Source organism: Antedon mediterranea, chromosome 9 (assembly GCF_964355755.1).
Source record: "Antedon mediterranea chromosome 9, ecAntMedi1.1, whole genome shotgun sequence".
In the NCBI taxonomy this organism is placed as follows: domain Eukaryota; kingdom Metazoa; phylum Echinodermata; class Crinoidea; order Comatulida; family Antedonidae; genus Antedon; species Antedon mediterranea.
In genome coordinates, this window is record NC_092678.1 from 2,298,496 (window position 1) to 2,312,347 (window position 13,852).

Consider the following 13,852-nt stretch of genomic DNA (forward strand, 5'->3'; position numbering starts at 1 on the left):
CAACTTTCAGTTATTGGATGACAACTTTCAGTTACCGGATGGTGATGTTCTGACAACTTTCAGTTATTTGATGGTGATGTTCTGACAACTTTCAGTTACCGGATGGTGATGTTCTGACAACTTTCAGTTACCGGATGGTGATGTTCTGACAACTTTCAGTTACCGGATGGTGATGTTCTGACAACTTTCAGTTACCAGATGGTGATGTTCTGACAACTTTCAGTTACTGGATGGTGATGTTCTGACAACTTTCAGTTACCGGATGGTGATATTCTGACAACTTTCAATTACTGGGTGGTGATATTCTGACAACTTTCAGTTGCTAGGTGGTGATATTCTGACAACTTTCAGTTGCTACAGTAGGTGGTGATATTCTGACAACTTTCAGTTGCTAGGTGGTGATATTCTGACAACTTTCAGTTGCTACAGTAGGTGGTGATATTCTGACAACTTTCAGTTATTGGATGACAACTTTCAGTTACCGGATGGTGATGTTCTGACAACTTTCAGTTATTGGATGGTGATGTTCTGACAACTTTCAGTTACCGGATGGTGATGTTCTGACAACTTTCAGTTACCGGATGGTGATGTTCTGACAACTTTCAGTTACCGGATGGTGATGTTCTGACAACTTTCAGTTACCAGATGGTGATGTTCTGACAACTTTCAGTTACTGGATGGTGATGTTCTGACAACTTTCAGTTACCGGATGGTGATATTCTGACAACTTTCAATTACTGGGTGGTGATGTTCTCACAACATTCAGTCGATAGGTGGTGATGTTTTCTTGTCGATGACCAAATGATTTAAACATTTTTTTTGGGAACAGAAATGCATTCAGCATAGTAGACTTTAATTTTGCATCTATTATAATAAACATTTACTAAACATCATGCAGACAGATCTATAGTCACTTGTTGGGTTTTGCCTTTGTTCTCTATCACTTGATGTAACTTATTTATCAAGTAGAAGACATCCTTATTGTCCATCCAGCAGATTAAACATACAGTATCTCTGCTTAAAATCTATCATTTCCTATCATTTGACAAATCACTTAATTAAAATTGATAAGTTATCAAAAGAATTCTCATATTTGTTTTAAAATGATGTGAATAAAAAAGACATGATGTTGATTGATTGAAAGGTCGTGACCTTTTGATTGAATGTGACGGACACGTTTGGGTTAGTCACTGTAATAAACTCTGCCAGGTACATAATTTTATTTTAAAAATAGATTTAAATTAAAACCTTATACAGAAACAAAAATTTCAATTTTGTACATTTAATCTTTTTTCAATATTTAGACAGGCCAATGAGGTCCAATCAGGGTAACTTGCAGTCGTGCTTTCGTTTTGGGAAAATGACGTATTGATGTGTGATCAGTTGTCATCTCGGCCTAAAAGCTGTGTTGAGGAATTCCCAACTTTCCTTGCAATGCTCACAATGAATTAACGTGACTTATCTTGTTCCTAGGTTGTGGATTGTCGCAAATTGTATTCGTGATGAGACTTGTCATGGTTCAACGCACAATGGTACTGTAGCCATCAGTTGAAGTTACTTACTATAAAGTATATCATACTGTACATGTAACATACAATTTATTTTTATCGTAAAATATTAATTAATTAATAAATTTATGGAAAGATAAATTTTTAATATAGTAAGGACTGGAATCAATATTTTACAGTAGTACTAACCATATGCCTTTTTTAAAATCATATATTTTATAGCATTTTTAGGTAAATTTGTCTGTACTACAGTACATTATACACCCTGTACAGTTTGGAATTGTGTGTACTTTTATTGACAGTGTTTAGCACTAAAAGAAGTACTTTCCCCAGGCTAAATCAACTTTGTTTTCGTAACACATTATGATTTTATTAGTTTGTTATTGTGCTGCAAACATGACCTTTCTGGGGTAGACACACACAACAAAACATTGCTATTGAATTGTTCCACAAAATTACATGGATCTTTTGTAATCTCACTATTCTAAAATACAGTAGGTGAACCTAGCTATTATGCATCTATCAGATTGAAAAGTAGTTGAAAGATACATGAAAGTAGATAAAATGGCATTAGCTGTGCAAACACACTTGAGTTATGCGTGCACACCACAAATCATAATCATTTGTAGTTAATCAATGGTTAACTCTGTTATACCTTCGCATGCAATAAAACTCTGATGTAACTCCAATATGACCAAAAGGTTTCAGTGTTATATTGTATCTGGTGTCTAGATCACACACGTTTAACGCAAAACAATGCGTAAATATAGCTTTTTTTGCACATAATACAAGAAGCACGGGTATACTAGAAGTACTCTCAATGGATCCAAAAGGAGCAATAATTCTGAGAGACACACCTAATGGTTGTCACCTGGTGTGTCGATCATGCACTCTTACTAATTTAGCTCTTAGCTTTCTGCTTCTTACCTGGTAATGGACTACATCCTTGGAGGTTCCATTTTCTGACTTGCTTCGGTAGATAGTAGAGGTAGTCCTTGGCCTCTCCTGATCCCTAGAGTGTTGGCTCATGGGGACTCATAGAAGACTGCTCTTTTGCTACAAAGTTTGCTCTTTGGTTCCAATCTGAAAAACACAAAACAAAATATCCTCATTAGAATAATGGAATAATAGAAGGACAGATGATTTTACCATACAGATAACTTGCAGGAAATGTTCGTATGTTTTGTTTATCACCCTAGAGGATTTCTGCAATATTATTCAACTACAAACAATGATGCTTCAGTTTGCACTGTCAAATAATAATCTTCAGCCTAGCTTTGAGGGCTGTTTAGTGTTAAAGACATTTTACAATATGCATATTCTGAGAATTTTGAACTAAAAGTGTCTAATACAGCTCAGCAATGCAGTGAACCCATTATATTTGCAGAAGTTGCCAAAGAAATAGAAACTATCATAATAAACAATGAATAAAAAGAAAAGATTAATTTTAAACAACAAATAAAAATAGATTGTTATTCACCACAATAAATACAGTTTTGACTCATAGGACTACTAGTGTGTTACTTTACAAGATGATAATAATTTTTCTTCAGCCTTTCTTTCCTAATAGATATTTATTTTTTGAAACTCTAGGAAAAGCTTGCCCGTGGCAATCTGGAAACACAGAGGAGAAATCACCAAATAAAGAACTTTCTTTTAACCTTTCATGACCCTCAAAAGGCAGTGCTCACAGAATCAGTTGCCCGAGGTCCCATGGCAACCAACAAAAAATTACACTGGGCAGCTAAATTTAAAATGGTCTATCCTGAAGGGCAACCTAATAAAATCCCAAAAGAAAAATGTTCTGACCTTTTGAGTAAAAAAAACTAGTTTAAGTTGAAGACATTTGTATGTAGAAAAAATATGATGCAAATAAAAATGGGGACGGTAAATGAATTGTAAAACTTTGAGTAAAACCAATTTTGTTTTGTTTCTGCGAGCACTGAGATAGTACATTAAAACAGTTTGATTATAGTGTGATAAAAGTTAATTCTAGCTTCAATAAATTTACAGCTACAAATGTTTCAAGTGTAAATGTTACATAATAAATATCATTTGTTTTATTCTCTCGGTATTTAAAAAAAAAATGTCTACAAATATCATAACAATTAATAAGAATGATACAAACAATAATTAGGACATTGTAAAGTGTCTGAAATCTTAGCGATTACACTTTACAAGTTATCAGAAGCAAACTACTTCCTCGATAGACAAAGCGAAGATGCAACTTGTGGCTTGTTTGCATGTTTACAATGATGCATGCGGAGCTCAGGAAACACACTTCCATATGGTTAAGTAAACAACAAGCCTAGTACCACCTCTGAATGGGGTCAAGCCAAAACAATACAATGAGACCTACAACTGAACTCCGCTCTATTATAAATGTACTCTACTGCAGGCAGCATATTATACTATTGTGTATTTTTGGTCAATCTTTTAACAATGTACTCTTGAAAATACAGAGTTAGACAAAAGCTTGATGCTTTAGCTTCTTAAAAGTTTGTTAACTTTTTAAATCACAGACAAAAGGTATTTATTGTTTGGTTTAAAAGGGAAATAAAGTCAACAAATACACTTTGTAAAAATTGTAGTTTCAGACAAAAAGCAAAGTATTTCAAATTTCAAAAGTTTATTTGTTGCTCAGTTTTAGAAAAGAAAGCAAGTCAACAAATGTATTTGGATTTAGAATAAAAAGCAAACAATTTAGATGTTTAATCATTGAACTGAAACCTTTTAGAGATATAAGTTTGATTTGAAATTGCTCCAAAAGCTTAACAAACAGAGCTACAGTCTGGAAATCTTTAGCATGGTCCACACTTAAAAATCAATCCAATTAATCAGAAACCTGGTACTGTATATTATCACGGCTCTATTTAATACTAGTCCAGCTCTATTTAATACTAGTCCAGCTCTATTTAATACTAGTCCAGCTCTATTTAATACTAGTCCAGCTCTATTTAATATGTGCCTAGCTCTATTTAATACTAGCCCAGCTCTATTCTATGTACTAGCCCTACTCTAGTAAATCCTACAGTAGCCCAGCTCTATTTAGTACTAGCCCAGCTCTATTTAGTACTAGCCTGGCTCTATTTAGTTTAAATAAATTATTTTTAGTCAACTTTATCATCTTTCAAGCCTGGTTAATTTAAATTAAAAATTGTCTGACCACATGTTATGCTATCTAAACTCTAGTTGGTAAAAGATTTATGGTCATTCCTGATCTTCTAATCTGCTGTAGAGGGCTCTGTTTTCTGCATCTGATATTGGTATTTTTTCCTCAATTAATACTGTAGGGGAATCCCCAGATTGTACATGATTTCCTGTAGAATTGTTCTTTTTAAAAGTGTTTCCCCAAACTATTATAAAGTATAAACTTAAAAGAAAGTTTAAAAGAAAAAAAAATACAGCAATTGTTTAATAAAACTACTAAAATAATACAGTATGCCCCATTTCTATAACAATGCTCTTTATCACTGATATCACTACAATTTCGATCTCGCTTCCTGGAAATCTTGTTTTCACGCAAGTAGAAGGCCAGAAAAAAGTTCTTGATATTTGGAGACTAATATTTTAGAATGTACAAGATGAATAAATTATGTTTGAGAAAAGCTTTCTTTTGTTGTTTGCTATATGACACACTTTTATTTACCGTATATTTCGGTGTATAAGTCGCACCTGTGTATAAGACGCACCCACTAACTGAGAGTAAAATATCGGTATTTTTTATATCGTCGATGTATAAGACGCACTTTATATTTCATCAAAACAATATTTTTTTAAATTGTAATCAATATTATTGTAATAATATATTTTGTTATATCTACAACGCTCTCCTTTATTTAGCTTTTTTCTTACCTAGGCTCGGCCGCGCCCAGCCTCAACAAGTTATTTCTAACTTGTTATTCGTGAGTTTCGTACCCGCAACATCGAGTGCATGACCGTGTGTGTAACACGCACGCGTGTGTGCTAGCCTCGCTCGATCATTTCGAGAGGGCGCACGTTTTCACGGACAATCGTATTCGATTAGTATCTATGTATCCGAGAAGTGTGTACGCTAGGTCCATGCTATAATCACCTGGAGAATATACTAGTCGAATACCGTACACCATGTGGCTGCCAAGAAGGGCTTGCGCTGGGGGTACGGCGGTCGGCGATCGTGCGTATAACTATAAATAAATACTAACCTATTCCAATCGTAAACGTTTACAAATGAAATTTTATCGGAGCGCCTAAAACAGCTCCATAATGAACAAATCTTTTCATCATATTTAGTATAACATCATGCTAAAATGCCTTGAAAACTAGGCAGAAGCAGGTTGCCGTTACGTTAGTACACTGTAGCTGGGCTAGCCTAGTAGCCTACTCAGGCCTAGCCAACGAGGTGACGATATGTACAATCTGTGTGGTGAGGCATATGTTCGGTGTATAAGACGCACCCTTAATTTAGAGGTCAAATTTGCGTGTCAAAAGTGCGACTTATACACCAAAATATACGGTAGCTTTTCTGTTGTTGTTTTTTGTACCTTATTCAACCACTGTTACCCATAACAATCTTCTTCGAATTTAGATCAAAATGTATTACAGTATAAATGAAAGTACAAATCAAATTCTGTGTATTTTTCACCCGAATCAAACATTAATCTTTAATAGCTTTCAAATACTGAGTCCATTCAAACATTAAAATCTTTCTTTTAGTATAGCTTTTGTCAACATAGGAAACATAATTATTCCATGCTTTCTTTATTCTTACTGTGTACGTTACGATTCCACTCATTCACACCTGCGGCCGTTAAGTCTACTACAATTGGAATTGATTAACGAAAGTGTCAAGATTTAATTTACTAATATTTTGTAGACTGTTGGGAAAACTGTTTTAATAATTTTTAATTTTTCAACTTTATTTGGGCCATACAGTAATATAAACTACAGTTATTTTTCTAATAACAGAAATGATTATTAAACAAAACAAAGGGCGTGTGGCACAGTGTGTTGGACGTTGGATTACTGATCGCCATATCGCGAGTTCAGATCCAACTCTCACCGTATTGCTTGTATCCTTAAACAAGACACTTTACTTGCGTTTGCCTCTTTTTACCCAGTTAGGTCAGGACACAACTTTGCGCTGTTTGCTAGCTGCATTATGGTAGTATGTTTGGTTAAAAAAAAATGAACGAGTAACAATGTGAAGCGCTTAGAAGCATTGTGCAATAAGTGCTATATAATCTAATGAATAATATTATTCTTTAATCATTATTAAAATATTTATTATCAAAAGTGTTAATAGAGCTACAATTTAGTATAGTCAATCAGACAGGGTCCATCTGTATTTTGTAAATTTCTTAATACAGTACTACAGTTCAGTTGTGTTTTTTAAATCTTTACAATTACTATAAATACGGTATGAATTATGACTTACAACAATCTTAGCGCCATTGTTACCTACACAATACAAATTATGGAGCTCAGAACGCTAGGTCGTCTGCTGCACGAGAGAGGTTAAAGCAGGTCATACTGAAATCAAACCAACCCACTCAAGCCATTATGATTGTCAGTTGATTAGCAGACTAAATAAAACGCAGTAATATAAATATCTTTGTCGACATTCAATATCCAAATTTTATAGTAATTTTTATGATGATATTATTGACAAGATTTGTGTTCCAATGATATTTAAATTATCTAAATGCCTGCATAATTTAAATAGAAATAATTGCAAATAATTGCTATAAAAAATTACCAGTTACTGTGCATGAGCAATAAATTATTATCATATTGTTGGATGTTCAGACCAGGAAAGTAGTCAATAACAATTATTATTTCTTTATACTGGATAGCCTCTTCAGTCAAAGACTGTTCTACCAGAGGGCCCAGTTATGATCAGTGGCTGTGTGTATTACTGTAGTACATGTACACCGGTGTAACCTCCTACCGTATATTTCGGTGTATAAGTCGCACCTGTGTATAAGACGCACCCCCAACTGAAAGTAAAATATCGGTATTTTTTATATCGTCGATGTATAAGACGCACCTTATATTTCATCAAAACAATGTTTTTTCAAATTGTAATCAATATTATTGTGATAATATATTTTGTTATATCTACAACGGCGTCCTTTATTTAGGTTTTTTCTTACCTAGGCTCTGCCGCGCCCAGCCTCAACAAGTTCTTTCTTTCTTTCTTTCTTTCGCCGCAACATCGAGTGCATGACCGTGTGTGTAACACGCACGTGTGTGGGCTAGCCTCGCTCGATCATTTCGAGAGGGCGCACGTTTTCACGGACAATCGTATTCGATTAGTATCTATGTATCCGAGAAGTGTGTACGCTAGGTCCATGCTATAATCACCTGGAGAATATACTAGTCGAATACCGTACACCATGTGGCCACCAAAAGAAGGGCTTGCGCTTGGGGTACGGCGATCGTGCGTATAACTACTGTATAAATAAATACTATTCCAATCGTACGACGTAAACGTTTACAAATGAAATTTTATCGGAGCGCCATAATGAACAAATCTTTTCATCATATTTAGTATAACATCATGCTAAAATGACTTGAAAACTAGTCCTAGGCTAGGCAGAAGCAGGTTGCCGTTACGTTAGTTAGTTACTGTAGCTAGGCCTAGCCTACTCAGGCCTAGGAAACGAGGTGACGATAGCCTAGGCCTAGGCACAATCTGTGTGGTGAGGCATTTATGTTCGGTGTATAAGACGCACCCTTAATTTGGAGGTCAAATTTGCGTGTCAAAAGTGCGACTTATACACCGAAATATACGGTACTCATTTCAAAAGATATATTAGGTTTTTAAAGTGCACATGAGCTAGATGTGTACACTGGACTTACAATACAGTACTTTTCAAATTGGAAGCATAATAACATACAGTCAATGTTAAATATCATCCTATAAGCCTGGGTGTACAGCTGTATAGTAGACTTGACCTTGGTAATTAATAACGAACGAATCTATAGGGTTAGCAGTCCTACCACAGGAAGAGGTATACTACGGTACCTTCAGTAATAGATATGAAAATTAGCCAATGAATGGCCTTGTTAGACAAGCAACAGGCTAACCCGCTCTGAATGAACTTGCCCGGTGGTGTACAGTAGTAACTAAAATTTAAATCATCAAGCCCTGGACACGCGTATCAAGCCCTAGACACAAGTGTATATCAAGCCCTGGACACTCGTATCAAGCCCTAGACACAAGTGTATATCAAGCCCTAGACACAAGTGTATATCAAGCCCTGGACACGCGTATCAAGCCCTAGACACAAGTCTATATCAAGCCCTGGACACTCGTATCAAGCCCTAGACACAAGTGTATATCAAGCCCTAGACACAAGTGTATATCAAGCCCTGGACACGCGTATCAAGCCCTAGACACAAGTGTATATCAAGCCCTGGACACTCGTATCAAGCCCTAAACACAAGTGTATATCAAGCCCTAGACACAAGTGTATATCAAGCCCTGGACACAAGTGTATATCAAGCCCTGGACACGCGTATCAAGCCCTGGACACAAGTGTATATCAAGCCCTGGACACGCGTATCAAGCCCTAGACACAAGTGTATATCAAGCTCTGGACACTCGTATAAAGCCCTAGACACAAGTGTATATCAAGCCCTGGACACAACTGTATATCAAGCCCTGGACACGCGTATCAAGCCCTAGACACAAGTGTATATCAAGCCCTGGACACAAGTGTATATCAAGCCCTGGACACGCGTATCAAGCCCTGGACACAAGTGTATATCAAGCCCTGGACACGCGTATCAAGCCCTAGACACAAGTGTATATCAAGCTCTGGACACTCGTATAAAGCCCTAGACACAAGTGTATATCAAGCCCTGGACACAACTGTATATCAAGCCCTGGACACGCGTATCAAGCCCTAGACACAAGTGTATATCAAGCCCTAGACACAAGTGTATATTAAGCCCTGGACACGCGTATCAAGCCCTGGACACAAGTGTATATCAAGCCCTGGACACGCGTATCAAGCCCTGGACACAAGTGTATCAAGCCCTGGACACGCGTATCAAGCCCTGGACACAAGTGTATATCAAGCCCAGGACACAAGTGTATATCAAGCCCTGGACACGCATCTCAAACCCTGCACCATGGACCCACTACTGTGTGAATCACAACCGTAAATTAGAATATCATCAGTTAAAAAACGTTCAAGTTTAAAGCCAATGGCTTATGTTTAAATTAGACAATATCTTGCTCTATAATCAGTCCCTTGATGCAAATCACAATTTCTATTTAAAGAAAACTATAAAAAGTTGTTTACAGGTTTTAAAAGTAAACTGTTTTATAGTTGACCAGGTATTCTACACAACAAAACAGTAATCTCAGGGGCTTGTTTACTGGAGAGTAATGTAGTGTCTGGTGTATTGATGAGAGTTGATTGATGGATGAGATGCAGAGATAGTAGATACTAGGTCCCTGGTGAGGTGACATTGATCAGTAAACAAAGTAGTACTTCCACTTCTAATCTCTAGACTCAACAACAAACAAGACATGTTTTATATAATGGGAAATTTACTTTGCTTGATAGCTTCATTTAAAATGCGACTTGTAGCCAAGTTGGTCGCCTTTAAATGCAGGACACCTGGTCCTGTTAAACAGACATTCTGCGCATGTAATTCTATGAATGTGTGCAGAATGACTTTCTGACTTGACAGACCAACATGAATTGTGTTTAGACACATGAATTGTGTTTTTTCGTAATGTGTAGGTCTTGATATATCCATAATTATTGTTTTACTGTACCAGGGGTTTCCCATAATTTTAGGACGCCAAATAATAACTCCGACATAATCCAAGTAATGCGAAAGATAGGACACCAGCTCAGCCCTTCATTCCACAATTTTTAGGCCCTTGGTGCGCCCACGCCCCACCCCACCTATTTCAAAATCCTGGATCCGCCACTGTATGTACGTGTACATTGTAAAAAGGACTAGCATGTGTAGACTTTTAAAAACATGTCAACAAGTTTCAGGTAGTAGGGCTTCTACCCTAAGAAATATTGTGATATTGTCTTGCACATTTTCTAAAAATAAAATAATATAAATAAACCTATAAACTGGTATCTAGTAACCCAAACATTCCTCCTCATTCTAATAATATAAACAGCAATATTTTGCACATGAAATTTGTATTCAGGATTTAACCAGTAAACACTGTATAAACAAAGCCCAAGGGTAGTAGTTATTAAAACAGGGAATAAGGTAAACATGTATAATAAACACCAATAAATAATAGGCTAGTAGAAAAATAAACAATGTGAAAGCTATTAAACATTGCTGCATTCAAACCATTGTAAAACATAAGAAATTTCAATAGATATATTTTTTGTTAATACAGTACTACTGCAACTTCAGTTTAAAATACATGGACAATTTTTACTTTTCAATTTTTTAAAAAATACCATAAAAATTGTGCATGCATTTTAAACTGCAATGTATTAACAGATTTTCTTATTTTGATTTTTATATGAATTAGACCAATAAAAGATGAATTGAATTAATACTATATGTAATCAATATCTACATTAGTTTGACAGGCCCCCTCTACAGTAGGTTGTAGAAAACAATAAACGTGATTATCAATTGAATTTCCGTTGTTGGCTACTTTTAAGTCAAGCTCAGACAACTTTAACAATACAGCATTTTATAGTGAAAACATTTTCCTCTGGTTTTGATTAGTATATTACAGTAGTTTATTGATGTCTTAAAACGTAAATTAAATTTATACTGGTTTACAATTATATTATTTTGATGCATAGTTATCTAAACAAGAGTTAAACAACAGCAGTCCATCACATCGTTGATCTAATTAAGTCTCATTCTCAATAATGTTCTCACTTTGAGTAGCAAACAATTTATGTTACCATGGTGATGATGATGGGTGAAGCAGATGTTTACAGGGGCCAACAAACAACACAGTGTCGCTTTATTGATTTCTAGCCAAGCAAATAAACAAAGACTGTAAATTGCTGATAGCTAGAGGATTCAATGATAACAATTTAGTAGCAAATATAAACAACGCAAAAAGCAGAGCCATTTTAATTCTGTCACTGCCTCCTGATTGTGTTACCAAATGCGGCGGCTGACACACTTTCCAAAAAATATAACAAACTTTTAGTACAGTGTATTGTATTTGCTATACAAAACAAAAAACTATAGTCGGTAGATAACATACAGTGCTATAGGCTCAGAAATATAAAGTATTCAAGCTGATCTACATTACTGTTTAAATACTACTGTAAATAAAAACGAAATTGGTGCATTCAAGATTTTGACGTACTGTAGGGCGCTGTGGCCTTAAAATTTAAAAAATCATTAAAAATTAAGTGAATACAAGTTTTAAAAGCTTCTATCCAACCTTGTACAGTAATGGCCACTAGGGCACAATGCAAAAACGCAATAAGTTGACCAATTACAAGTGGATTATACTTGTTGCCATTGGCTTGTATTGCGCTTATGTTCTTGCGTTGCAAACTAGTAAGAACCAAGCTTAACGCTTATTTTAAGGTCTTACATGGCAGGAACTCAAGAAACCTCTGGTACTTTTGCTACTACTGTACATCCCTGCAACTACAGTAGTGATGATGAAAAACTAATTTATAAATCATAATGCTAGGTTTTTTCAACACTGCAGATAGATATTATACAACTTACTTTAATAATGCCACATGCAGTACTGTAACCTGTACAAAGATGTTTATAGTTGCGTCATATACCCACAACTTACAATATTTTTTTGGCAATAATAATACAATACAGAAGCCAACAGCCAATAATCTTTAATTACTGAAACATTATAAATCTTAACCGTTTTCTTTGCTATGCAATTTGAACATACAATTTCGTTAAACATCCCGTTCTGATTGAACTGGATGTGCAAAACAACAACAGGATCTCGTTTTGCCGTTACAGTCCTTCGAGGCGTATCGTTCACAAACCCCAATCCAATTTCCACCCAAGGCCCACTAGGCGAACTTGCTATTTACTTCATGGAAATAAACACATCCAGGCAAAAAAATCAACTTAAAAAAAACCCTTTCTCTCAAAGGAGTACTTTGAATTTTAATGGCTCAAAAATGAACCATTTAAAATTAGCAAACTGGGCAAAACTCACATAAACAGCATCATTAACGGAAAAATGCACAACATTAAGTAATGTGATCCTATTTGATAAAATGTTTGAAGAGAATGACATTGCTGATTATGTGAAAATTAAAAGTCATGTGCAAGATGTAACTTAATCTGGGGCTTAACACTTTGAAGGGTAGTGTGTGACCCTTTGGTGAACCTACTGTGCAGGGAATATTAAAACCATTTAACAAATTAAATGAATGTTCTATAATTTTTAAATAGATTCATGGCGGTCTACAGTGAATTTACTGTGTATGTCATAGCAATTTCATTATTATATTTTAAATCTAATATGAATATGATATGAATGCTACTGTAGGCCCTAGATCAGTTTTGCCTTGCTTAGTGTATTATAAATATTATCTAATATTACACTTATTTCTAATAAGCGCAAAATAGATGCACAGTTGTCTATTGTAAGTTCATATTACTTAATAAATGAATGATCTAAGATGCGATATTTATTGCTAGGCCCTTCACAAATAGGATGACAGCTGTGTAGTCATGCCTTTGTTGTGGAAGCTGGGCATATCAATGAGAAACTCAGCAGTCCATCTCACTGGGTAAACACCGTCGACTCACACAACAAACCTTAGGTAAACAAATACTCTTATGTTGCTTTCAATTTTCTACTGCGGATCAATTTCATGCATTAATTTCATTTTATCTGCGCTAAATTCAATTGTACACACCTTAGCAGTATGGTCTCATCCACACTTAGTACTTTGAAATATAAATGACAAGAAAACGTCATCGACATACATATTGTTTAGATGAGATGTTCCCTGTCTATTTGGGTCAAACAAAAAAAAACCTATTTTAGAAAACAAGATTTTTAAAATGGGAGAATACATGGGTCTATGGTACCAATTACAGTACATTTATAATACCATTTCTGTTAAAATGAATTATTTTAGTAAACAGAAATACTTACTGTGTACGGTAATGTTCTACCATACATATACTTACTATAGTTTTATACAAATACTAAGGACCGATTTTAGTACAACACAATACTATTTAACTGGACTGGTTTTATAGAGTACTACTGTAACTGCAGTGTACAGTACTGTAGGTGTTGAGAAAGTTTCCGGTTTCGGGAGAGTTGACTGTAGTTGATTATCGATAAATTATGACAATTTGTGTATGCAGAGAGCAAAGCAGAGAAATGCAATCAATAT

General features: G+C 35.3%; 1 protein-coding gene across 2 annotated transcripts in view; it reads right to left on the bottom strand.

The window, feature by feature from the left end:
- LOC140059483 (forkhead box protein P4-like) overlaps window positions 1-13,852 on the bottom strand; it is a 50,613-nt gene that overhangs the window by 34,849 nt on the left and 1,912 nt on the right. For both annotated transcript variants that reach the window (XM_072105413.1, XM_072105412.1), the window contains exon 2: window positions 2,436-2,591. In XM_072105413.1, coding sequence (XP_071961514.1) covers window positions 2,436-2,537 — 102 coding nt within the window. In that variant the 5' untranslated portion in view covers window positions 2,538-2,591. The remainder of the gene's footprint in view (window positions 1-2,435; window positions 2,592-13,852) is intronic.